Source organism: Neoarius graeffei, chromosome 17, assembly GCF_027579695.1.
Source record: "Neoarius graeffei isolate fNeoGra1 chromosome 17, fNeoGra1.pri, whole genome shotgun sequence".
Taxonomy (NCBI): domain Eukaryota; kingdom Metazoa; phylum Chordata; class Actinopteri; order Siluriformes; family Ariidae; genus Neoarius; species Neoarius graeffei.
The window spans coordinates 7,965,468-7,992,671 of record NC_083585.1 but is presented as its reverse complement, the minus strand read 5'-3'; the positions used below and the strand labels follow the sequence as shown (position 1 = coordinate 7,992,671).

Genomic DNA, 27,204 nt, shown 5'->3' with positions numbered 1-27,204 from the left:
TGTGTTTTGAGCCACTGTCATGTTGGAACTGGAAGTCCTGAGCTCATCCCATCCCTCCCTCCAAAAGTTTCCCAGTTCCTGCTGCTCCTGGGATGGAATTAGTCATGTGATGAGCTTCGTAACCAGCAAATGTAATGCTTAACTTACAGGCCAGTGTTCAATCTTGATTTCATCAGACCATACAATCTTCATTTCCATGGCCCAAGAGTCCATCAGGTGCCTTTTGGCAAACTCCAAATGAGCCAGAACATGCCTACTGGTGAGTCAGTTCTGTCTGGTCACTTGACTATGAAGGCCTGATTGGTGGAACACTGCAGAGAGGACTAACTCTGGTCAGTTTTTACATTTTTCTCCACACAGGACTTCTGGAGCTCCATCAGAGTGACCTTAAAGCATATATACAGAGCCATGGCCTCACTTTCGTTTATAAATGCCTTGAGACCTCAAGAATGGCACAGGAATAGTTTTAAGTGTTAACAATAAATCTAATATAGTAATTTTTACGATTAGTGATTTATATAGGTAGCGGTCTGAGTGAATGACCTTGACGTCTGTAATGTCACAGCAGGAAGTCTATCGGTCTCATCGCCATTTCCGCTATACTAAAACACAGGGCTGACTGCAACTCCGATCCTCCATTTTGAGCTAATTTATCGCCGTGCCACGTAGATGTGTTGCTGGCTGGTGCAGCAACACAACAGAAGGTGGATTTACGTTGCATTCATGGCCCAAGAATGTTCAAACTGCAAAGATTTGGACGCGTTTTGCGAGAAGTTCACGGGCACATTGGGCGGCTATGAAGTGGTCTCTCCTCTGCTCTGCACATTTTACTGAAGACTCGTACGAGACCTCTGATCTGTTGAGCGTTGACTACAAACCTGTATCGAAAGAGGGTGCAGTTCCAACAATTAAAGTTTTTATTTTTTAAAGGGAAGTTCAGTTGCACCAGTCCTCCTGGAGCGTGAGCCGAGGGTTGTTGGTAAAACCTGGGATGGAATGGGACACATCGCTCAGGCAGTGACAGTTGCTGCTAAAACCGGTGACATCCCATTCCGTCCCGGGTTTTAGTAATTGCCTGAGCCGAGCAGTAATGGTGGACTACACAGTATGGAGAGAATGAGTGGAGCAGCAGTCTTATTTCTAAACTGGATATTGCTGCCATCTCACCCTTACGTGGAAGAAGTGAATCAACGGAGAACTGAACGAACAACTGAAAGTCAGATTTGTTTTGAAACAATCAACCACAAGATCAGCCTTCAAGAAGCGAGAACACAGACGGGTAAGCTCCGACCTCATTTGGATACAAAACAACAAAAACACGTTTACCTCCATTTAGATTAATCCATGTAACTTGTATTGTGTGTTTAAGTTAGCAGTATAAGATTATTTAATTTGCTTCAGAATGTGATTGTCTCAGTTCATCTGATTATTTAATGAGCCTTTTACGTTTTAAATCAGTGAAAATACATGCACGTACATGCATGTTGTGCAAGTTATAACACCCATCCTGTTTTAATGAGAGTCAACCCACAATCAATGAAGTCAAATCAGTCTTAGATGAGTGAGTCGGTAACAGTATTTCTTACCTTCACCATAAATTTTTATTTATATGACTTTGGTCTATAGTTGTAGAAGGCCTTGGCCTTAAAACCGGTTCCCGCTGTGACGTCACGCACTCAGGGCTGGCTGGCTCAGCAGGGCAGCTCCAATGACAACTTTGCAGTCGATTTTAACTCTCAAAATATATAGATTTTTTTTATTCCCATTTATGCAGCATACAAGAATCAAGGATGGAGATACTATCCACTCAAATTTATTTAAAAATAAAGGTTCTGCATATCTGCTTTAAGGTTCTTGGTCACCTCCTTGACTCAAGCCCTTGTTGCCATTTGCTCAGTTTGGCTGAGCTCCAGATCTAGGATTTGCTTCCTTCTATTTAGGAATGATGGAACCAGCCAGTGCTCTTAAAGATGTTCGAAATTGCAAATGCAAAATGTTTTCAGCTCCCTTCCCCACTTCTGTCTCTAAGGTCTACAGACAATTCCTTTGGATTCTAACCCTGCTCTCCCATGCAGATGTGTGCCTATCCAAATGATTTCCCATTAAACTCAAACGTACAGGTTACCATGACTTCAAAACACTAAGAAAATGATTTACTATGGAGTATCTTGTGCAGAATGATGAGGAAAACATGAAATTAATCAATTTTAGAATAATGTTGTCATGTAACAAAATTAGTTTTCTGAATGCATTGTATAATTTACACATACATTATCTTGCCAAAAGTGTGCGGGGACACCCGACCATCACACCCATATATGAGCTTTTCCAAAAAAGTTGGAAACACACAACTGTATAGAATGCCTTTGGATACTGTAGCATAATTTTCCTTCACTGGAACCAAGAGGCTCAAACCTGTTCCAGCATGACCATGCCCCTGTGCACAAATAGCCCTATTCCACTGCATAATACGAGCTCAACTCGACTCTACTCCCCATTTTTGGTTTTCCATTGGGCCAAGCTGTGGATAGTACCTAGTAAGCCAGTACTTTTTTTTGACAAGCACATATGGGTGTGATTGGTCAAGTGTGCACACACTTTTGGCTGTATAGTGTACACTATCTAGTTAAGATGTCACTTATGGCCCTTTTCCACTACCCTTTTTCAGCTCACTTCAGCCCGACACGGCTCGCGTTTCGACTACCAAAAACCAGCACGACTCAGCTCGCTTCAGCCCTGCTTAGCCCCTAAAACTCGCACCGTTTTGGAGTGGGGCTGAAGCGAGCCAAACCGTGCCGAGTGAGGTTGGGGGCGTGAGCAGACACTCCCCTGTGCACTGATTGGTGAAGAGGAGTGTCCTCACATGCCCACACACGCCCCGCGAGCGCGCTGGGATCTGTAAACACCGCAAACCCGGAAGGAGAAGAATTACGAATTACGAGAATTATGAAGCCTTATGTGCCTTGCCTCATCTATACACTCTTGCCAGTATCTGTTGGCGTTGTCGGTGACAACAAGCCACAGCACCAAGACCAGCAACACTAACGACTCCATGTCCTCCATGTTTATTGTTTACTATCCGGGTCGTGAGACTACCGCTGAAAAGCTCACTGAATCAGTGACATACAGAGCATCGTGGACGAGTTCGCGGAGCGCAAGGCTCGTCGTATGCCCTTCAAATAATGCGCGCAGTAGGCTATTGATGTTTTATTATGAGCCATGTACAGTATGTCGCCTAATGTTTTTTTGTTTGAGTTACATGTTCGTTTGAAGGACTTAATGTACAAAATAACATAGTTGCACCCCGTAGTGTTGAAATTGGTAAACACAGTGCATTCAGTGAGGTTTGCACCGCCCTCCTTTTATTTCTGACTCTTCCTGTCACCACTCTGAGCGCTCATTCGTATGCCCTTCAAATAATGTGCGCAGTATAGGCTATTGATGTTTTATTATGAGCCATGTACAGTATCCTAATGTTTTTTGTTTCTGAGTTACATGTTCGTTTGAAGGACTTGATGTACTAAATAACATAGTTGCACCTGGTAGTGTTGAAATTGGTAAACACCGCAGTTGCGGACATTTTGTAGCCTAAAATGATGTTATGATAAGCTTTAATAAAGGGCCCGGTCATTTGCCCCGCCCCCGGCCCGGCTCTGACTTGTTCCGCCACTGTCACTGATGTCACTGTTTGCGCTGCTTAACGACATCACGTGACGTCCACCCACTTTCGCTAACTCCACCCAATGTGTCCACCCACTTCCAGCCAGCACGGTTCAGCGCGGTTGTAGTCGAAATGCAACTCCAACAGCCCCGCTCAGCTCGACTCAGCTCGACTCAGCACGGCACAGCCGCGTTTGTAGTGGAAAAGCGGCATTATTTAACTGCTGGCTTATGCAGGTCTGTGTCAAATAAATGACAATATGTCTGACGTTAATTTGTACATTCTCCCTCGAACCTTGTCACAGAATATAAGCAGCACAGTCTTGTAGAACAACAAGACCTAAGGCCCTAAAATTGTGAAAACTGTCTTCACTAAAACTGATGGCCCACACAGCCTAGTCTGGAAAATTCCATAGGCCTACTCTGCACTTGGCATGTTCACCCCTCACCCAGAGTGTGCGTCTCAGCTCTGCATCAGGCAGCTCAGTGGCAAGCTTCAGGTTCTCAAAACTTATCTTCTCTCTGGGTCTTTGGTTCCAGGCAAAAAGAACTGCCAGCTGGAAGGTTGTGACCTCCAAATCATACTGACCCACTTCATTCTTAAATGTAATCTGTGACAAAACAAAATAACGATGAGATGCTTATTGGAAATCATTGCTTCAAGTCAAATTTACACAGGGGGAGAAAAAAGAGGGGGGGAAGAAAAACAACTTACAATGCCATTGGACATAAGGTGGTGCCAGTGCAGCTTTCTGCCACTGTGATTCTTCTTGTAAAAGTCTTCAACTTCAGGAATGAGGTCCTCCAGCTCAGTGGGGAGTGAAACAAAGACCTTCTCTGAGCTGCGTGACCAGGCCCCAGCATTCAGTATCTTTATATTTACAGAGTCAGCTGCACCACAGAACACAACATGAGAACCAGCCTTGTTTGAGTTTAGACATGATTACAGATGAAAAATCACATGCTTTAAAGTCACCTGGTAAAGCAAGCTTGTTGTGTTTATGCATCTCCTTGAAGACCTGGTTTAGATCCTCGGAGACTTTGATGTCTTGGAACATTCTAGCTAGCTTGTTGACATAATCAGCCGGCATACCCACTTCCTACGGAAGTAAAGTAAAAACATTTTAAAATAAAACCTAATAAAGCCCAACTAACCCCTTATGATGAAGTTAAATAAGCATACATGTCAACCTTTGGTCAATCAAACCTGTATAACCAACCTCCAAAATCCGTATTTCCCTTATAAAATCCTTATAAGATGCAAATTAAAATAATTTACCTAAAATCTGAATGATAATTAACAATGATATATCCAAGTTACTTTTTATTCAATATTAATAACAATAAACCTTCAGAATGAATACAAAGCTCTAATGTTTGACAAAAACACAAAGTGTCACTCTAATGTTCTGAATTGTACTCCATGACAGCTTTTTTAGCGCTCTGCACCAATACCTCACGAGGCTGCATGTCACAGCAAGTGTCTGTGTTGATCTTGCCGGAGTGCCCATTCAGAATCTTTTCAGTCGCTAGTGAAAGTCACTCAGGTGGAAATACGCATTTCAAACAAAATGTTACTTCCCGGTTGGCGGGATTCTCGCAATGCGGTGTGCGCATGATCAAAAGTGGATCGAAGTTTCGCTACCACAGGATAACGCGCGATTTCATAAGACTCTTTACTGGCTGTCTGTGGTGTACAGTACGTTTGTAAATGTTATGCGCTCTTATCATCATGGGAATTGATTATAGCTCTAAATAAATATTGAAGGTTTTTTTAAAGAATCCGTATAACTTTATTTGTACGCCTGTATACTACGTTTATTGAATCAAATCCGTATAAAATGCGGACATTCCGTATAGGTTGACATGTATGAATAAGGACAGCAGGATTTTCCGATCCATCTTTACCCTGAGCCATTCGACCATGTTCTCCTCAATCTCGCTGTCAGCTGAGATGTCCAGGATCAGCCTCCTTGTCAGGTGGGCTTTATGGTACCTCATAAACACGTCCTTGTTCTGGACATATTTTAGCACCAGCAACTATGAGAGAGAGAGAGAGAGAGAGAGAGAGAGAGAGAGAGAGAAGAAAGCAAGAAAGAAACCCCCCCAACCAACATAGGTTTAGGTGTGACTTTCACAGGAAAGAGAAGCTTTTATTATGTAGGAGCTTAACATGCTTTTAGAGACCCTTACCACTTCTTTTAACTTCAGCTCAATCTCCTCAGAGGTGAGCTTCTTGCTGAGTGGCGTCTTCCTCAGCAGCATGTCACAGTAGTTGGCTAGCAGCTCTGGACACTTGGACTCGGGTTGTGTTTTGAGGCCCACTCTGTATACAAGTACGGAGCTGAATTACTAAATCAAACATCTTAATTTGTGGAAGAAGCAAATTAGCTGTACAGAGAGTTCAAAATGGACTCAAGAAGGGACCAGAACAGGAAACACATCGCTGCTTTTACTCACTTACCCCTTCTGTTTCATAGGTAGCTCCAGCTTAAATATTGTGGCATCATTCACAACCGCTTTGTACGCCTAGAAAAAAAAAATGAACAGGATGTTACGAATCAGTTTCCAGTAGTTTTTAATGCATTAAAAAACCCATTTAATATAATAAAATTATTATAGGAGGAGTATAAAAACAGCCTGCAATTGAGTAGGTGATATTTAAAAATAATTATAACCACAGACTTTTAGTTCAATTTTAGAACTGAGTTCTACATTCTGTAATAAAACACCTCATAAATAAAAGCTTTTATAATACAGCATACATTTGTCTTGTTTTTCATATGTGATCACTGATCTTTGGTAATAAATTTCTAGCCAACACCAATCACTAGACTCATGACACAGAGTATGAAGTATGACTAAATGCAAGTACACAAATGTTTACATTTTACTATTTGCCTCGCACAACTTGTTACAAAATGAGCATCATTGTCAGTCAAGGATTAACACCGACTCCATGTTAGACATCCAGCATCATCCTGTCACCCAGCCCTAGTCTGCAGTAATGAGTCATAGTGTAATTATTATTCTCATTAAACTGTAGTAAACATTTAAGAGAGCCAGCACATTAACACACATGCTGCAGTATACTCACTTTATCTCTGGCTGTGAGGAATCGAGGATCATCCTGGAATGCCTCCTTCACAAGTTTACTAAAGCGGTTGAACAGAGTGAGAAGCTGCTCCACATACTTCTCAGAGTCCTGAACACAAATATTACATCAGCATTTTATTAGCTTTTTAAATTTGTCTCATTAATTTCAGACCCTAATAACAGTAGTCAGTACCAAGTCAGTGTACATTATATGGCCAAAAGTACGAGGGCACCTAACATCACACTCTGGTGGTTCTTCTGCAAACTGTTGCCACAAAGTTGGAAGCACACAATTGTATAGGAGGTCTTTGTACGCTGTAGCGTTACAATTTCCCCTTTACTGAAACTAAGAGGCCCAAACATATTACAGAACGACAATGCCCCGGAGCATAAATCACCAAGAACTAAAGTGTCCTGCACTTGGAACAGGATGAATTGGAATACTGACTACACCCCAGACCTCCTCACCCAACATCAGTACCTGACTTCACTAATGCTGTTGTGGCTGAACGGACAAATCCTCCATTCCCCCCATGCGCCAAACTCTAGGTTGAAAAACGCTGCCCTTTCTTGAGCCACGACATATTTTTTACATTGAAAAAAAATCCAATGGCACAGCACCAACCAAAAATATTACAAAATTACACTTTTTAGCCTAATAATGACAATATGGTCCCTTAATTTATTTATACTCACTCAGTGTGAAATCTGGGCCTGTTTAGATGAACACAAAGCTGATATCCTGGGAGGAATTGAAGACAGACACACATGAAGCTCTTCATCAACAGCTCTCAGTCTCTGTTTTTAGTTTTTTTAGCAGTCAGGGTTGAAAAGCTCAGCTCACACATATATCGTGGAAAATGGGAGTAATGTTGAAATAGCTTTGTTTGACAGAATGGGGAACTCCTTTGCAGCAGTCAGCCAAAAACTGTCCAAAGGTAGGTCAGCAAAGCTTAGCTTTAAACCAGGATCTTGTCTCAGTTCAGTTAGTTCCTCTTGCTCCTGTAAAGTCATGTCCTTCCCAGCAACTGATGCTGAGCTATATGGGTCCCGAACCCAGTCAAGGGATTCAGTGAAGACTGAAGAAAAATAAAATGAAAGCTTCTCCGAGAGAGTTTTCAAATGTTCACCTACTAACTCACACAGAGCAGCAATGTTGACGTCTTGCCATGTCTCGGTGAGTGGGAACATGTCAAGGTTGGCACGTTCCACATGCTGTTGCCAGAGCTTCACCTTCGAACGAAATCCATTTATTTTATGTGCTTGTAAGCAGGTTTTCGTTTCAGCCTTGCATTCGTGTGTTCAGATCATTCAGATGATGAAATATATCTGCCAGGTATGCCAGCTTCGCACACCACTCATCACTTGCAAGCAGCTTTGCGTAATCGATCCTCTCATTTGTTAGAAACACTAAGTTCCTCCCGCAGCTCATACACACGGGTCAGCACCTTGCCACGCGACAACCATCAGACCTCTGTATGGAGCAATAAGGTTGTATGATCCGCTCCCATTTCCTCACACAATGATGCAAATATGCGACTTTTCACAGGCCGTGCCTTTACAAAGTTTACCATGTGCACCACATCATCCAACACAGTAACAAGGTCTGCTGGTAAAGTCTTGGAAACGAGAGCCTCACGGTGCAAACGGTGCGTAACAACATCTGGGTTCCTTTCCTTCGCCCTGCTAACGAAGCCTTTGGTGCGCCTGACCATGGCTGCGGCTCCATCAGTGCAAACACTTGTGCAGTTTTCCCATGCAAGTCCTCCTTGGTCAAAATATTTCAATGTGATCCCTGTTGTTTTTTTTTTTTTTTTGTGACAGTGCCTTGCAAAATAGGAAGTTCTCTCTAATGGTATCTCCGTCCACAAAACGCACATTGGCCAAGAGCTGAGCGTGTCCACTAATATCCGTGGACTCAAGTTGCAAAGCAAATTTCCTACTGATGCGCATCTTTTCCAAAACGTTTTCGATGTCTGCCGACATGTCATCAATTCGTCTGGCAATTGTGTTATCTGAGAGAGGGACTTTGGCGATTTCTTTTACTGCATCAGAGCAGAGCATTTCCTTAACAATGGCTTTGCAGGCAGGTAGTATTAATGACTGCCACAGAGTGCGCCTTTTTTGATTTAGCAACAAGTTCAGCAACTTGAGGGCTCGCTCATTCACCTTCGTGTTTTTTCTCATTAAAGTTGCCTGCTTCTCCATGTTTTCACGCAGGCGAACAATATAGTCCGTGTGCTTGTTTTGAAGCGCCGGGTGTTTCGTTTGGAGATGGCGTTTAAGCTTACTTGGGACCCATGGCACTGTTGGCTAGCTTTTCGCCACACACCAGGCACAACGGAGTCGGTGTCGTCGCATCCCCGGTGAAAGTAAATCCAAATGAAAGATAGCTTTCGCTGTACTGCCTCAAGTTCGCCGTCTATTTTCTTTTGACTCCCTCCCATACTAGAGCCTTCATCGGGGTCTGAATTTTGTCCCGGGCCCTGTTCGGAGTTTGGATTATTCCTTTTCAAAAACTTCTCCATGTCTACCCTTCTCACGCATCACTACAGCTGCGTCACGTCTCCTGTCTCAGAGTATTAAGGCAATTATGCTGGATGTCGCGCTCTTTCTTTTCTCGTAATTACAAGATATGGTGTCTATTTTTTTTTACCCAGTGAATGCAATGCGCTTCTGTACCAAGTAATGACCAATTAAGGAGATTGGCTAAATTTCCATGGCACACCTTACAATATCTCACGGCACACTGGTGTGCCACGGCACAGTGGTTGAAAAACACTGCTCTAGTAGCCTGGGCCCGCCCATCCTAAGCGTGACGCAACCCGAGGGCCTGTTGCGAGCTTAGTCTGGCCAGGCAGGCTATCTACAGCTCTTCCAAGCTCCCGAAAAATCGGGAACCAATCAACTTTGAGCATCTCCAACGGCCCTGGGTAGAGGCGTGTTCAAGGCACTGACGTAGTAGAACTGCGACCGGAAGCCATAGATTGTTTACAGAATCTATGCCGGAAGCGCTTCATTCACGAATGCTGTATTGAAAGCATTCAACGGGAAGTTCTCATTGAAAACGGAGCAAAGAGCAGCCCTGGAGGTATTTATTGAAAGGAAGGACGTTTTCGCCTTGCTTCCGACCGGCTTCGGTAAGAGTTTAATAATAGGATGTCTATGGTTTAATCTACCAGTTAGCCCCATTGCGTCACATACGTCAGAGGAAAGAGTGATGTGATTGGTTTAAGCTTCGTCACAGCCTTTTCTGGCTTCGACCAGTAGCAAACTGAGGCATTTCAGGGAGGCGGGTCAACCACGGGCTCTGGGAAATGGTTGGGCTTAATATCTTGGCCAGACCAATAGCTCGGAGAGCTTTGAAGTCGCGTTAGCCAGACTACTGCTCTAGGGGAATCTAGTGAGTCTTCTCAGAAGAATGGAGATTATTATAACCATAAAAGGGGAGATTAAATACTGAATGGGATGTTCAACAAGCAGTGTTATGGTCAGGTGTCCACATACTTTTGGCCATATAGTAGACTATACCCAACAGTACAGTTCAATTTGTTCTGTGAAAGAAAATTGCGCAAGTTTATTTTTAAACCTACACAAACACAGTAGACTGTTGGTGTGATCTGGAAACTGACAGTATACTGGTGGTCAGAGGTCCTAAAATAAAGGCTTACTACAACAACAACAAACTGTACCAACACAACCCATTTAGAGTACAATCTTAATACAAACAAAGGGAATTTTTTTTTTTGTTTTAAAAGAAGGGTGTTTGCTTTCGCACTGTGTATTTTTCATCCTGGTTTCATATTGATGAAATTTAAAAAGCATTATTCAATGAGTATTTCTTTCATTAGTTACACATACAAATGAACACTGGAAAAGAAACCTCACAGAATCATATGGTCAAACACGTATGAACAATGTTGATGCTCTAAAGAATAATTATTTATTTTTCTTCTGAGGAAGAACGTAAAACTATACCAAAAGTAAAACTCCCAATATTTGGATGTCCCCACCCCCCACTCACTGTCGTAATAGTCTCAGCAGCAGCAACCATGTCGGCCAGGCCAGCACTGATTATATGTTCCTCCAGATCCTTAAGCATGGGTTCAATTCCACTGGGCACTTTATCCATCAGTGAGAACATCAAGTGAAGCTCTGCAACAGTACACGGCACTTTAAACATCATAGCAACAAGAAGACTAATCCTCAAAAGGAAATATAAAAGTTAATCAGCTCTTCTGATACTCACTGTCGGTCTCATTGCGTTTAATCATGCCTGGACATTCTGCCAAGATTGTTTCCTTGAATGACGTCACCAGTGCATTTACACAACATTCCATAAGCTAAAAGAAATGTTATTTCTCAATCAGTAATTCTACATTTTTCACTGGTTCACATACCATCTCAGAAACAGTGAAGATACAACAGAAGACATCGTCCAAATACTCACTGCTTGAACAGAGTTACATTCACGTCGTGTCTCTAAATATCGTAGTGCACGTTTTTCCTCCTCCCTTAATTTAGCATCTGCCTGTAAGTAACAGATCATAAAGGATATTCAATCATCTATGACAATAAAACCGTGAGAAAAATAAAAAGGAAAAAAAATGTTTTACATTCCATTACTATTAACTTGGACAGCCAATATAATCAAAAGTTTGGAATAGGAAGCACCCTTTTATATCCATTTTTTAAACCAAAGACATACACAGTATGGCCAAAATGTTTATGGACACCAAACCATAAACACCCATGTGTGCTTTTTGAACATCCCATTCCATATTTAGTCCCCATTTACCATTATATTCTGGGAAGGGTTTCCACTAGCGTTTGGAGTGTGGCTGTGGGGATTCAAGAGCATTAGTGAGATCAGGAGGCCTGGGGTGCAGTCAGAGTTCCAGTTCATCTCAAAGGTGGTGTTCATTGGGGTTGGTCAGTGCTCTGTGCAGGCCATTCGAGTTCTTCCACTCCAACTTTTACAAACCACGTGTTCATGGACCTCACTTTGTGCACGGTCGTGCTGGAACTTATTTGGTCCAGTGAAGGGAACTTGTAATGCTACAGCATACATATATTCTAAACAACTGTGTGCTTCCAACCTTGTGGCATTAGTTTGGAGAAGAACCACATATGGGTGTGATGATCAAGTGTTCACAACCTTTTGGCCATATAGTGTTTTTGGAAAGGTGCAAAAACTTAAAACACTACCATAATAAACTTGCCAAAATCATACAGAACATGCAACATGGGTAGCTAGCAATGAATTCTGCATCAAGCATTACTCTGTTTTCCTATACTTCTAGCTCTATATCTATCAAAACATAGTTGATATTTCAGAATACAAAGCTCAGCTATAGACTTATGTTTACCGACACTGCACACTTCTACTGTGTTGCAGGCAACATTGGCACATAACTCTGTAGCCAGCCAGTGAACTACTATGAAACTAACTTTGAAGAAATCATCTTTTGTCACACAGACATGAGTGGAATTTTAGTGATTTCTTTCAACCAGGGAGAATGAAGGCTAATACGTGCATCCGCTAGGACGTGTGTTAAACCAGCCAACTGCATCTTCCTGAACTGCTGTTCACACTGCATCACAAGGCAGTGTAACATTCAGAGGAAAGCGAGATTAACTCGCACAAGGTCACAGACATCCATAATTGGCTAGTGTTGCTGTGATTGACAGGGTAGAGAGAGTATAGCCCTCCCATCCAGACAGCATGGTTAATTTTGTTCTCTTTATTTACAGCCATGGATAACTGTGGCATCACTGGAATTCAGACTCATGATCTCTTGGGAGCAAGTAATCGAATCCTGACAAGGAGAATTTGCTCAGTCGTTAACATTATGCAAGTTAGCTGCTTAGCTAGTGTTTGTACAGTTATATACAAAGTTCACAGAAAGCACACCCATCTCAATAACTCTGACACGAAAAAATTTCAGCCTTCACTGCAACTTGCAAAATGGGCTGGGGTAACAAATTTGACCTAAGCACAATGAACTAACCATGTAAAATTATATATTTCTGACTGCATAATCTTTATATTAATTTAAAAAAATCATGACATAAAATCATGGTGGTGTAGTGGTTAGCGCTGTCGCCTCACAGCAAGAAGGTCCGGGTTCTAGCCCCGTGGCCGGCGAGGGCCTTTCTGTGCGGAGTTTGCATGTTCTCCCCATGTCCGCGTGGGTTTCCTCCGGTTTCCCCCACAGTCCAAAGACATGCAGGTTAGGTTAACTGGTGACTAAATTGACTGTAGGTGTGAATTAGTGTGAATGGTTGTCTATCAGGGTTCCTACAGGTTTCTTCAAGTGAAATTCAAGGCTTTTTAAGACCATCTTATCTCATTATGTCTAGCCGCTTTATCCTGTTCTACAGGGTCGCAGGCAAGCTGGAGCCTATCCCAGCTGACTACGGGCGAAAGGCGGGGTACACCCTGGACAAGTCTCCAGGTCATCACAGGGCCGACACATAGACACAGACAACCATTCACACTCACATTCACACCTACGCTCAATTTAGAGTCACCAGTTAACCTAACCTGCATGTCTTTGGACTGTGGGGGAAACCGGAGCACCCGGAGGAAACCCACGCAGACACGGGGAGAACATGCAAACTCCACACAGAAAGGCCCTCGCCGGCCCCGGGGCTCGAACCCAGGACCTTCTTGCTGTGAGGCGACAGCGCTAACCACTACACCACCGTGCCGCCCCCTTTTTAAGACCATTTATACACAAATTCAAGACCTAATTTCGCAGCTGATTTCACCGGCAAAGAAAGATCTCAAAGTTGTGTTTACTTGTTTCTCAAACAAATGTGAAAATGTGCAACCTTATTGCATCACAGTACTGAGTACTCACCGTACACCACCACAATACAAAATCACGTAACGTTCAGCAGACCACGTTTTATTAATGGCTTTAGACACCAGCTCGTCTTTGATGTGGACCGCGAGACCAAACTTTGCGATGTAGGCTGTCTTGTCGGCACCGCATCTGAAGCTCTGAGCGATATCGGAGTCCGGAAACATACACCTTAACAACTCCGAGATACCCTCGTTCGAATTATAGGACTGATGTTGTGCAATTGTGTGTAGAGTCCACAACACCTCCGCTTTCATCGTTTGTGTAGACCCAAATGTTGTGCGCAGATCTACTCTTGCAGTCGTTACATGAGGGACTACACTAGCAACGGGTTGGCTGGCATTAGCCATGCTAGGTAGTTGGCTAACGTTGACTGCCGCTTCGGCTGGCCGAAAAACACTGGCGATGGAAGGCGTTCGCTGTTTCTCTTTCATACGTTATGTGTTTTGATGATTTTGCGTGCGATTCTAGTGCCTTCACGCCCATTGTGCCGAGTTTAAACGCCCTTTTACACACACAGCAAAACGCCTCGAATACATTGCCATCGACAGGTTTTACCCACTCACGAAATGAAATATGATGCCTCCATGCCTCGTTAAACTTACATTTGCCCATTTTTCCATAGACAGGCCTATATGTAGGCTATAGACTTTTCGTTTATACTTTTAGACGTAATTCTCCAGACTTTTCTTTTACCGCACGCCAAACAAGTTCAGGGATGCGTGTTCGAAGAATTTTGCCCTCAGGGTGTGCGTGCGATAGCATGGTTCCACCCACAGCTCCAGTTCCGCCACTTATTTACTTACTTAGGCCGCCGGTACATTATTTACCAAAATAATGGCGGTTAAGATATTAAAAAATAATGAGAAATTCTATACGGAGAAGTTACATACTGTGCACAGATTTTAAGACCTACACATTAAAATTCAAGGCTCTTTCAAGGCTTTTTAAGGTATTATTTTCAAATTCTTAAATTCAATGCTTTTAAGGCTTTTTAAGACCCCGTGGGAACCCTGTCAATGTGTCAGCCCTGTGATGACCTGGCGACTTGTCCAGGGTGTACCCCGCCTTTCGCCCGTAGCCAGCTGGGATAGGCTCCAGCTTGCCTGCGACCCTGTAGAACAGGATAAAGCGGCTACAGATAATGAGATGATATAAAACCATCTAATTTAAAAAACAGAAAAAAAACAAACCCACCCTAATTCATCATGAAGGTATATCACACTTGGCAACTTTAATCACGGAGGCAGGTGTAACTTTTTGCAAGGACTCGCTATTTACAATAAGATATCCACAAAGAATCTCAATTCGCTGTCTTAAATTATACGGTCAACCGCTTACATATTTCATGTAGTTTTGGACTCCATTTTGCTGCAGGTAGGAAGGAGCCTGTGTCCTGTAGAACCTCTCAGTGGAGTCCAGGTAGGCCTTCTCAAAGTTATCCCTGTAGATCTGCAGCTTATCATCAGGGTTGGAACACAGGTTCACTGCAAAATGGTAACATTAGAGATCTTCATGCAAAGTCTACACACATCTCACGCTCTCTCTCCATTTTATATTTATTTCACACACCCCACAGTGTGATTCACATGTAACATGAGCAATAGGTTAGCATTAATGCGGCGCCTGTTCTAATATGTTATTGTTTCTATGGTAACAGCTCATACATGACAACTTGTACAGCGGATGCTCCATGGCACGGCTGAGTGCCATGCAACATCCCCCACCCCCACTATTTTTGTATAACACCATGATCTGTTGTGTGGTATTCCTTACATAATAAATATACCACCATTAGACCCCCCCCCCAAAAAAAGCAGCATAGTTATATAAACATTCTAGCAAAACTCGACCTTAATCCTATGAATCTGATACAACACCTTCAGTATTAAATACTGTGCAACACTAATGCAGAATTTTCATATGCTTTTGTGCTTACCATAAGACTCACGCACCCCAATGACCAGCTGAGAGTCAAAAGCCTCTCCAAGTCTTTCAGCATGGACCAACTTCATTGCACTATCCTGCAGCCTGTTCTTGATGTTGGAAAAAATGGATTCGTTCCAAGTGTCCAACATCAGCTAGGAATTGAGAGAGGAGAGGATAAAAATGGCATATCACACATGCTTAATGCTTAAAAACTGAGCTGACTGCTCCTGTTCTCTCGCTCTCTCCCTGCTCACCTTCCGCACTATGCTGTCCTCCACGTTGGACTTCTTGTTGCTGCCTTGCTTCCCCATCAGCGTGATCTCAAGCTGGCAAAATGGCTTAGGTAGTATATCACACTGAGTGAAGAACTTCCTCCACTCCACGATGTAAGCCTTGAGGAGGGCTGTGTCATCTTGGTGACTGAGCACCCTCTAAAAAGCAAGGAGTTGGACAAAAAGTTCATACAAATATCAAGATTAGATGATCATTCAAAACAGTGGGGAAAATTATCTTTGAAGACCAAAATGAGGTTAACACAGAATGAGCGTGTTTCTACAGGGATGTTTTTCCTACAAATCCCAATGTGTGTGTTGCACATGGTCATGTGTTTTATATGCATTACTGATTACTAAATCACAACAATGCCCATCCTGACTGGACTAATATTTCCAGATCAGTGTTTGTCCAAAAAAAAAAAAAAATTATTGGTAATTTTTTTTTTTTTAAGAGGAGGAGGAAGAAAAACATTGACATGGCTGAAATAAACTCGCACAGCAGCACCTGCAAGTGATGGAATTACTACAGGCCCCCATGTTAATCTAATCTCTTCTACATAGAGCTTGTGTTTACAAGATAATTAGATTGCTATACACCCTCCCATCATTTGTTAGATCAATTTTGAGTCAAACAGCAGGGACAAAAATGATGAAAGGTGCATGTAACCAGTCTGTTGCAGATTGTACAGTTAGGCTGGGTCCATGCTTGCTTTTTTTTTTTGCACATATTCCAAACCCCACACTACATAGCCAACAGTCAATTAAATAATAACTGATTGTACTAATTTATTGCACAGCAGTAACTGGTTTGGGAGACCATCTATCTTCTTGACACAAATTTCTGATATCAGGAAGTGCAGTACAATGAATGGGGGGGGGGGGGCGGCACTGCTTCACAGCCTCACTGCACAACTGTGATTTTGTTTTTTGCTCAGACTGGATCTCTCCATCTTGACAGTAAAGTTACATTTGGAACAGTAATGTAAGGGACTTAAATCAGTATTTAATGTAAACGTACTTTGTCAAATATCAGTGCTCCAAAGATCACATGCATCACATCATCTTTGTGAAACAATAACGGAAGAAAAAAATAAAAATAGCATCAATGAGGCTGTAGCTCATATTGGCCAAGAGGCCTATAAAATCATAAATATGACCGGTGGCGCCACCATCTTGACAACTTTTACGCACACCCACCTGAGGAACATTGTATGAGAGTTTGATCGAAATCTGATCAATCCTGTAGGAGTGACGATGTTTGTAATAAATTGTGGACAGATGACGACGGACGGTGCATGATCGCATAAGCTCATCCAGACTGGCCTGCGGCTGAATGAGCTAACAAATGGAATCAGAGCCCAAGCTCTGCAACAATTTTCCCAGTTTTCCTGCTGGCTGTACATGACCAGGTTGAGATAGTGAAGAAAAAGACCAGATGGCAAGCTTTTGCAACTACTGCTAGCACTGATGCACCAAGTGATGAGTGGGTACAGGACGGAAGCCAGGAGAGGTGGGATCACAGTATTGACAGATTCACAGAGTATTAATACAGAAGAACATTTCTTCACTGGGTGATCGGGTGGTGCAGCAGTTAGTACTGTCGCCTCACAACAAGAAGGCCCAACAAGAGGCCTTCGGGTTTGGAGATTGCATATTCTCCCAGTGTCCACATGGGTTTCCTCAGAGTACTTTGGTTTCCCCCCACAGTCCAAAAGACATGCAGTTAGGTGAACTGGCTACTCTAAACTGTTCATTGATCAAGCTTGGAGAGGGATGGGCTCTGCCAAGTTTAAATACCCGATACACACCAATGATGGACTGGTAAAATATCAAATGGTGCCTTTACAGGCTATGGGGGAAGAAAGGATCGGGGGGGGGCGCGCGGAAGAAAGGATCAGAAGGGGGGGCGCGGAAGAAAGGAGCAGAAGGGGGGGGCACGGAAAAAAGGAGCAGAAGGGGGGGCACGGAAAAAAGGAGCAGAAGAAGGGGGGCGCGGAAAAAAGGAGCGGAAGAAGGGGGGGGGCGCAGAGAAAGGAGCAGAAGAAGGGGGGGCGCGGAAGAAAGGAGCAGAAGGGGGGGCACGGAAGAAGGGGGGGCGCGGAAGAAAGGAGCAGAAGGGGGGGGGCGCGGCAGAAGAGGGGGGGCGCGGAAGAAAGGAGCAGAAGAGGGGGGGCGCGGAAGAAAGGAGCAGAAGAGGGGGGGCGCGGAAGAAAGGAGCAGAAGAGGGGGGGCGCGGAAGAAAGGAGCAGAAGAGGGGGGGCGCGGAAGAAAGGAGCAGAAGAGGGGGGCGCGGAAGAAAGGAGCAGAAGAGGGGGGCGCGGAAGAAAGGAGCAGAAGAGGGGGCGCGGAAGAAAGGAGCAGAAGGGGGGGGCGCGGAAGAAAGGAGCAGAAGGGGGGGCGCAGAAGAAAGGAGCAGAAGGGGGGGCGCAGAAGAAAGGAGCAGAAGGGGGGCACGGAAGAAAGGAGCAGAAGGGGGGGGCGTGGAAGAAAGGAGCAGAAGGGGGGGGGACGCGGAAGAAAAGAGCAGAAGCTCTCATCGCTGTAGCCATATTTGTTTTTGGCCAGACTTTGCCATTTCTTGGGCAATTGTTTCAAACACAACTCCGTTCTCTGGAGGTCAAGTAAATCAATTTCCCTCATCCTTCCACTGAATACAGTTACCATAGTTGCTGTTCTCCATTTCTGCCATGATGATATCAGTATTTGCAGTGACACTTCGAAAAAAACCCACATGCATTCCAAGCTGATTGTTCTCGTTCATGTTGCATGGCTTCTTATTGGAACTGTATTCAATACAAGATCACATACACAAGTGGGGGGCAGCACGGTGGTGTAGTGGTTAGCGCTGTCGCCTCACAGCAAGAAGGTCCGGGTTCGAGCCCCGTGGCCGGCGAGGGCCTTTCTGTGTGGAGTTTGCATGTTCTCCCCGTGTCCGCGTGGGTTTCCTCCGGGTGCTCCGGTTTCCCCCACAGTCCAAAGACATGCAGGTTAGGTTAACTGGTGACTCTAAATTGAGCGTAGGTGTGAATGTGAGTGTGAATGGTTGTCTGTGTCTATGTGTCAGCCCTGTGATGACCTGGCGACTTGTCCAGGGTGTACCCCGCCTTTCGCCCGTAGTCAGCTGGGATAGGCTCCAGCTTGCCTGCGACCCTGTAGAACAGGATAAAGCAGCTACAGATAATGAGATGAAAAATAAATACACAAGTGGTTTGGGGCTCATCTGAAATCACTTCAACCTGGTAATGTGAGCATAGCTTTGTGTAGCTTGAACCTCAAATCTGATTTGAAACCACATACAACTGTAACCTGAAGTGGGATTTTTCACCAAACAAAACATGAAGATCATACTTACCGCCTGGGCTTGCTTTATAAAATCTAAAATGTCTTCCTTAAGAGCCTGATGAATCTTTGCTGGGCCTTTGTCATCCCATAGACAGACTGCATGAACATCTCTATGGCGGAACAAAAAGCATAAAATGCAAATCACTGAGAATGTTGCTTCAGGCAAAATTAAAGACTATGTTTAGACCAAGTCTGAATATCAGTGACAAATTCAATTAATCAATCTTACGAGAAAAGATCGAACCACTGCTGCTTCGTTACAGACTCCTGGCGAAGTAACTTCAGGACAATTGGGCGCATCAGATCCCACTTGTCCTCAAACTGGAGGGACCCTTTGTTCTGAGAAAGATCAAATGGCTTTGTTAACATACCAGAGTATTTTTTAAACTAACGTGCCGATTTTCATTTTTGTAGCACTCTTGAATTAGATTCCAATTCATCTTTCTAGAGAGCAGACACCATCACTGACCATTCACAGTCAACATGATGACACTCAAACTTCTGTTAAAAAAATGAAAATGAGGGGAGGAAAAAAAAAGATGCAATGACCAGGTGCTTTGAGAAAATGTGTCCATGATCTGTAATGCGTCAGTCAAAATCATAAAGAACAAAATCAGATTTGTCATTTGCTGATACACAGCTTTGGAATGATTCCCAGAATTGGCAGAGCACCACTAGTGAGCTGAGATCTTAAGGGGGGGATCCACCCGGTCATCCACCCTCAATGACTTCCATATTAATATCTTTATAATTAAGACGATCTTCCATGACAAAGATTTTTATAATTATTTTAAAATTCTGAATTTACTTTTTAAGATTAAACTTCTGTCATTAACATGTTGTTTGACGTCTCACTTACAGTGGTGCTTGAAAGTTTGTGAACCCTTTAGAATTTTCTATATTTCTGCATAAATATGACCTAAAACATCATCAGATTTTCACACAAGTCCTAAAAGTAGATAAAGAGAACCCAGTTAAACAAAAATATTATACTTGGTCATTTATTTATTGAGGAAAATGATCCAATATTACATATCTGTGAGTGGCAAAAGTATGTGAACCGTTGCTTTCAGTATCTGGTGTGACCCCCTTGTGCAGCAATAACTGCAACTAAACGTTTGCGGTAACTGTTGATCAGTCCTGCACACCGGCTTGGAGGAATTTTAGCCCGTTCCTCCGTACAGAACAGCTTCAACTCTGGGATGTTGGTGGGTTTCCTCACATGAACTGCTCGCTTCAGGTCCTTCCACAGCATTTCGATTGGATTAAGGGCAGGACTTTGACTTGGCCATTCCAAAACATTAGCTTTATTCTTCTTTAACCATTCTTTGGTAGTCCTTTCTTCCTTTCTTTCGCTCCTTTCTTCCGCGACTTGTGTGCTTAGGGTCGTTGTCTTGCTGCATGACCCACCTTCTCTTGAGATTCAGTTCATGGACAGATGTTCTGACATTTTCCTTTAGAATTCGCTGGTATAATTCAGAATTCATTGTTCCATCAATGATGGCAAGCCATCCTGGCCCAGATGCAGCAAAACAGGCCCAAACCATGATACTACCACCACCATGTTTCACAGATGGGATAAGGTTCTTGTGCTAGAATGCAGTGTTTTCCTTTCTCCAAACATAACATTTCTCATTTAAACCAAAAAGTTCTATTTTGGTCTCATCCATTCACAAAACACTTTCCAATAACCTTCTGGCTTGTCCACGTGATCTTTAGTAAACTGAAGATGAGCAGCAATGTTCTTTTTGGAGAGCAGTGGCTTTCTCCTTGCAACCCTGCCATGCACACCATTTGTTGTTCAGTGTTCTCCTGATGGTGGACTCATGAACATTAACATTAGCCAATGTGAGTGAGGCCTTCAGTTGCTTAGAAGTTACCCTGGGGTCCTTTGTGACCTGGCCGACTATTACACGCCTTGCTCTTGGAGTGATCTTTGTTGGTCGACCACTCCTGGGGAGGGTAACAATGGTCTTGATTTTCCTCCATTTGTACACAATCTGTCTGACTGTGGATTGGTGGAGTCCAAACTCTTTAGAGATGCTTTTGTAACCTTTTCCAGCCTGATGAGCATCAACAACGCTTTTTCTGAGGTCCTCAGAAATCTCCTTTGTTCGTGCCATGACACACTTCCACAAACATGTGTTGTGAAGATCAGATTTTGATCGATCCCTGTTCTTTAAATAAAACGGTGCCCACTCACGCCTGATTGTCATCCCATTGATTGACAACACCGGACTCTAATTTCACCTTCAAATTACCTGCTAATCCTAGAGGTTCACATACTTTTGCCACTCACAGATATGCAATATTGGATCATTTTCCTCAATAAATAAATGACCAAGTATAATATTTTTGTCTCATTTGTTTAACTGGGTTCTCTTTATCTACTTTTAGGACTTGTGTGAAAACCTGATGATGTTTTAGGTCATATTTATGCAGAAATATAGAAAATTCTAAAGGGTTCACAAACTTTCAAGCGCCACTGTATGGGGCTTTTCCACTACCAACGCGGCCGAGTTGGGCTGAGCCGTGCCGTGCTGAGTTGGGCTGAGTCGAGCTGAGCGGGGCTGTTGGAGTTGCATTTCGACTACAACCGTGCTGAACTGTGCTGGCTGGAAGTGGGTGGACACATTGGGTGGAGTTAGCGAAAGTGGGTGGACGTCACGTGATGTCGTTAGGTGGCGCAAACAGTGACATCAGTGACCTTTTAAGCGGTAGTCTCACGACCCGGATAGTAAACAATGGACCACTGGCTGGCCTTTCCTCGCTTGGGTTGGTCTTCCATCTTCTAGTTTTCTGATCATCTTCTTCTTTGTCGTAATTCTTCTTCCGGGTTTACGGTGTTTACAGATCCCAGCATGCTCGCGGGGCGTGTGGGCATGTGAAGACACTCCTCTTCACCAATCAGTGCACAGGGGAGTGTCACCTCACGCCCCTAGCCCCACTCGGCTCGGTTGGGCTCACTTCAGCCCCACTCCAAAACCATGCGAGTTTTGGGTGCTGAGTAAGGCTGAAGTGAGCTCAGTCGTGCTGCTCTGAGGTAGTCGAAACACGAGCTGTGTTGGGCTGAAGTGAGCTGAAAAAGGGTAGTGGAAAAGGCCCATTATAGTGGGATTTAACTCTTGCTTCATCTCTACCTAAAGAGAGCGATGCAGCAGAGCTTTAGTTCTTTCGTCTGTCCAGCTTGCTGACATCCTCATCTATACGCACTGCTCAGCTTCCAAAGCTTCAACTTTCATGCTAATACCACCATCAATGCCATCATGCTCGAGCATCTCATAAATCGCTAACTAGTCACCAGAGCCTCTGCTGTAACTTGGTGCAAAACGGCACTGAAAGTTGAAACGTTAACCTAACCCTTGGTGACCTAGTAACATTAATGACAGTCTTTTGCCATGGCTCCAGCTGAAACTAGAACCATTGGATTAACGTGTTGTGACTGGTCATGAAGTTAATGATGATACAATGATATTGCGATGGAACTACTGACACCTACATGATCCAAATACTCATACTACCTCACTGTAAATGTTACTAACTAACTAACTAACTAACTAACTATATTATACAGGCATTTAGCAGATGCTTATCCAGAGTAACACACAACATTCCCAGAGCAGCCTGGGGGGCAGTTGGGGGCTCAAGGGCAACTCAGCCATTCCTGCAGGTCCAGGGAATCGAACAAGTGACCTTTTGGTCCCAAAGTGGCTTCTCTAACCTTTAAGGCATGGCTTCTAACTAACCAACCAACCAACCAACCAGTGTCTCAGCTTGGCCTTTTTACAACAAAAAGACTTTATGCATTGTGAATTATGTCATATCCAGCAGTGGCGTGCACAGATAGACACGAGGTGGTGCTCAAGCACCTGCCCCTCTGCCCTCTGTCCAAAAAAGTGCCCTTTTGAATTTTTTTTTTTTTTTACAGTTTACTGAGGCCAATGTCGACATGATCTTTTAGAAAAGCCGCGGCATTAAAAGCGTGTGAAAATAATGTCCCGATGTGTGCCCCCTCCGCACATAGCCTGGGCCCGCCCATCCTAAGTGTGACGCAACACGGGGGCCTGTTGCGAGCTTTGAAGTTGCGTTAGCCAGACTACCTCCGCACACACACCGGACCTCTGTCTCTCTTGCTCTGTCACGTGAACAAGCGTGCAGTGCATTCAATGTGAGGTTGCAGCAGCATAGCGTCCTGGAAGCCACGGCCTTGTCGTAGCGCAGACAACACATTGGGCAGTCAGTCAGCTCTTCCCCTGCCCCACCAGCCAGGTAACACATGAATCGAGTGAAAATGTATTGTTTGCCCTCTAAGCCCAAGCTGCAATTATTTTGTCGTGAAGTAGCCCGCCGCATACAGAAACAACTGCACATAAGTATTATATTTTTTTTGCTAGACCATTTTCAGATTTAGGAAAACAAAATTTTCTTTTTCTATTTTGTTCAACTTGAGATTCCTGGCAAAGTCAAAAAGCCTTGATGTAATAAATTAAGTGGTTGTTTTACACCTTTAAAAACTAAAACGGGTCAGTGGCGACCCGAACACAAGAGGAGGGTTAAATCTCAGACTTTTATAATAAGGTGTTCAGGGTTTTTTCTAGAAAAATTTAGTATGAGGGCGCTCACCATGGCGAGGGAGCGAAGCGGGGGGGGGGGATGGTGCTGGTTGTCCCCCCCGCCGCGCAAAGCCTTTGAAAAATGCTCCAATGGGACATTCTGAGGCTATCCGAGAGGGAAATTGTAACAAATTGTCTGTCAACATTGAAAAAGAAAGTAGTAATCTTCTTCTGCCCCGGACAGTCTTTGGCTTTCTTCCGCTTCGTGCCGCAGGATGACATTTTTAAATGCCCAAGTGTCAACAAAAACAACTCGCGAACTACTTCTGTCAAAAGCTCCCGCGCCGGTGGGTGAAAGGTCATTCAGTCTCGAGAAATCTTGCTCTACAAGTCAGCTGACCTTGTATGTGACCCATGTCAAATCTCGCGAGAGCAGCCGCGACAAGTAAATGACTAAACAACATGGCGCCTCAGTCTGGGAAAACGCCAATTTGGATTGTTTTTGCACCGTCTGGCGGTGTATCTACTAGGGGTGGGCAAAAATATCGATATGGCGATATATCGCGATACTTTGTCTTCCGATTCAATATCGATACTCAATTTGAATATTGATATTTTTTCAAATAATAAATCATGTTTCAGACGGGTTGTAAATCCAGTACGACTTCCGCACCTCCGCTCCGCAAGGTGTCGCTGTGCCGCTACCTCACTGCAAGGCACTCTTCGTCTTCTTTTTTTTTCCCGGTGGTTGCAGTGAGGAAAAAAAACAAGCAAGCATGGCTGTTAACGTAAACCTAGAGACGCCGCCGAACTTTAAGGCAGATGTTTGGAGGCACTTTGGATTCCAAAGGAAAGGAGAAAAAAAAAACAGTGAGCTGGACAAAGAGTACGCACTTTGCAAAACCTGTTTTGCTCCAATTAGATATTTAGGTAACACAACAAACTTGCGAACTTACTTAGCACGACACCGCCCCGACATATTAGCTTAGCCGGAGCCACCGAAACCCGACCCGAAGCAAACTACACTGGACAGCGCTAAAGTCCTCCCGTCTACTTCAGTGATGTGTGACTTACTGTAACCGTGAACTTTATTTTGTCATTTAAGGCCAAAGGCAAGAAGCTGCACTTTATTTTGCATTTTCAATTTTAGTGCGTGTGAGACACTGCATTTTATTTTGAGTATTTACTCTAAGTTCAGAAGAAACATGATTCACTGAGGTTTCAGTTCAGTTTCAGTGTGTGGACACTGACCCACACTGCACTTTGTTTCATAATTGTGCTCAGGGAGACCAAGATGCCCACTGCACTTTTCAATGTGTTCCAGACAGTGTGTTGTTCCTGCAAATATGTTGTAACTTGCGCTTGTATAGTTACAATAAAATGGCATGGATAATTTGAATTACATTGTTTTGACTCAGTTTGTCCCATGAATTATCACTATCATCTGATGTACATACAACTCGGATTTTAAGATGCATAATGCAGTTTACATTTTTCAGTGAACTATGTAGAATATCGCAATATAGTATCGTGACTCAAGTATCATGATGTGTATCGTATCGTGAGGTCCTTGGCAATACCCACCCCTAGTATCTACTATGATTGGAATATTTTTGGAGCAATTATAACGTATTTGATGATCAGACACATTGTCACGTAGTGTTGCTGGGATGTTTTCACGGAGTCGGTAAGGGGGCGCACGCTGAGAGTAAGAGGGCGCAGCACCCCGTTCCCCCGTTTAGACGAAAGCCTGGTGTTCCACATGTGCAAAAAAGTGCCCTTTTTCCCCCCAGAGCACTTGCCCCCCAAAATGTCTGTGCACGCCACTGATATCCAGTCTCACATGGTCTCCATCTTGCAGAGGTTCAGGTGGTAACACATAACACCTGTTACTTTACCGTGACGGAAGACTGAGTGGGATCGAAAATTTATCACATGTCCCATCATGTGTTTAACTGATACATTAATGAGTTTCATATGTGAAAAGGGATACTGTATATTCCCCTTCCTCCTCCTGTCCCTCAGCACAGCACACAACCACTCACTTCAGTCAAGAACAAGAAGTCACTGAACACATCAGAAATATTTTAACCTAAACATATTTAAAGCATTTCCTGGTGGAGTTTTCCTTTAAAATCAAGCCTGAATGTACTGGATTTTCCTTCTGTCACTTTGGATAAAAGCTTCTGTCAAATATACTGTGTAAATGTAAACGACAGCTGGCAGGGGAACTTGGTTCATTTATGCAGGTCCAAAACTCGTTTAAAAACACTTTACCAAGTCAGTTATCTAATAACTATTAATGCAGGTTTTTGAATAAACTGCATCGCATCGTTGCAGATGAACTTTTCTGTAAGAGCCTGTAATGTAAACAGCGGCGGAGGCGTTAGCTTAGCTAAGCTGCAGATAGTGAGCAAGCATTCACACCGGGACACAAATGAAAGGTTTAATATGAAGCGCATATGCACCAAGTCGTCCCGTTTTGTTTGAGCGAAGATGATGTAATTCATGGAAACCTTAAAAATGTATTAATATTCATCATAATTGCTTACTAGTGCTACTAACCGGCATCAGATGATTGGCCATCCTGGGTAGCTGCTTCGCTAACTATCGAGCTAACTGTCCAGGGCAGATTAACTACCAACTATCCAAACTAATGTATGCAATTATGTGAAAATGGGTCCAGGGTCCACAGAGCAAAAAAAAAAAAGGACAGAATTTAGTTTAGAATGTCAAGAATACAAATATCACTGTTTACAAGCTAACAAGCTAAAATAGGCCAATACGAAGCTTGCATGCTAGCTAGCTAGCTAACCAGCTAGCTACCTAGCTGTGCGGCATTATTCTTCCAACCCGTATTCCAAAAAGGCACCTTCCAGCGCTTTATTGGCCAATAATGTCTACTCACGACCTTGAGCACATCCAATCACCGAGCCGGACGCGGATATCACGAACCAATCATCGCGAGGAATGCCATATTTATCGGAATACAGGTGGAGGAAAAACGGTATTGGGGTTGCCCTGACGAGCAAAACAGCTCAGCTAGTCAGTGTTTAGACCACTACCGAGCTGAGAGTGGTTTTACAGGAAGGTTCCCAAGTACAACTCTCACGTGTAAAGCCGCAGAGGAAATAATTTATCGCGTTAGCGGCGACCTCGCAGAGCGTCACTTAATAAAGCGCAAGAGAAAGGAAATGATCGAGCTGGAAGGTCTTCTTACCTTTAACAAATTAGACATCGCCATGTTTCCTTAACTTACTCTCCCTCTCGATCTCGCGAGTGTTGGGCTGCATGAGAGCGAGATTAGACAAAGTGGGTTTGGGTCGCACGTGGAGTTTCTGCACGGCAGTGTAACGAAAATACTAATCTTAATCTCTCTCATATATATATATATATATATATATATATATATATATATATATATATATATAAAGTGCATCTCAAAATATTAGAAAAGAGTGAAAAAGTTACATGTTTTCA

The 27,204-nt window shown here is 43.5% G+C and overlaps 1 protein-coding gene across 2 annotated transcripts in view; it reads right to left on the bottom strand.

Moving 5' to 3' along the window:
- Nucleotides 1-26,998, bottom strand: part of cul5a (cullin 5a) — a 37,252-nt gene extending 10,254 nt beyond the window's left edge. The window contains exons 1-17 of one of the 2 annotated variants that reach the window (XM_060943662.1): nucleotides 26,945-26,995; nucleotides 26,290-26,377; nucleotides 19,401-19,510; nucleotides 19,182-19,281; nucleotides 15,809-15,985; nucleotides 15,565-15,706; nucleotides 14,967-15,112; nucleotides 11,207-11,287; nucleotides 11,006-11,099; nucleotides 10,781-10,911; nucleotides 6,758-6,865; nucleotides 6,125-6,189; nucleotides 5,854-5,986; nucleotides 5,569-5,700; nucleotides 4,637-4,760; nucleotides 4,376-4,551; nucleotides 4,110-4,271 (exon numbers count right to left, since the gene is read on the bottom strand). In XM_060943662.1, the coding sequence (XP_060799645.1) occupies nucleotides 4,110-4,271; nucleotides 4,376-4,551; nucleotides 4,637-4,760; nucleotides 5,569-5,700; nucleotides 5,854-5,986; nucleotides 6,125-6,189; nucleotides 6,758-6,865; nucleotides 10,781-10,911; nucleotides 11,006-11,099; nucleotides 11,207-11,287; nucleotides 14,967-15,112; nucleotides 15,565-15,706; nucleotides 15,809-15,985; nucleotides 19,182-19,281; nucleotides 19,401-19,510; nucleotides 26,290-26,310 (1,902 nt within the window). In that variant the 5' untranslated portion in view covers nucleotides 26,311-26,377; nucleotides 26,945-26,995. Of the gene's footprint in view, nucleotides 1-4,109; nucleotides 4,272-4,375; nucleotides 4,552-4,636; nucleotides 4,761-5,568; nucleotides 5,701-5,853; nucleotides 5,987-6,124; nucleotides 6,190-6,757; nucleotides 6,866-10,780; nucleotides 10,912-11,005; nucleotides 11,100-11,206; nucleotides 11,288-14,966; nucleotides 15,113-15,564; nucleotides 15,707-15,808; nucleotides 15,986-19,181; nucleotides 19,282-19,400; nucleotides 19,511-26,289; nucleotides 26,378-26,944 lie in introns of both variants that reach the window. The other variant, XM_060943661.1, reaches the window with a different exon arrangement.
- Between the last annotated feature and the right edge of the window lie 206 nt (nucleotides 26,999-27,204).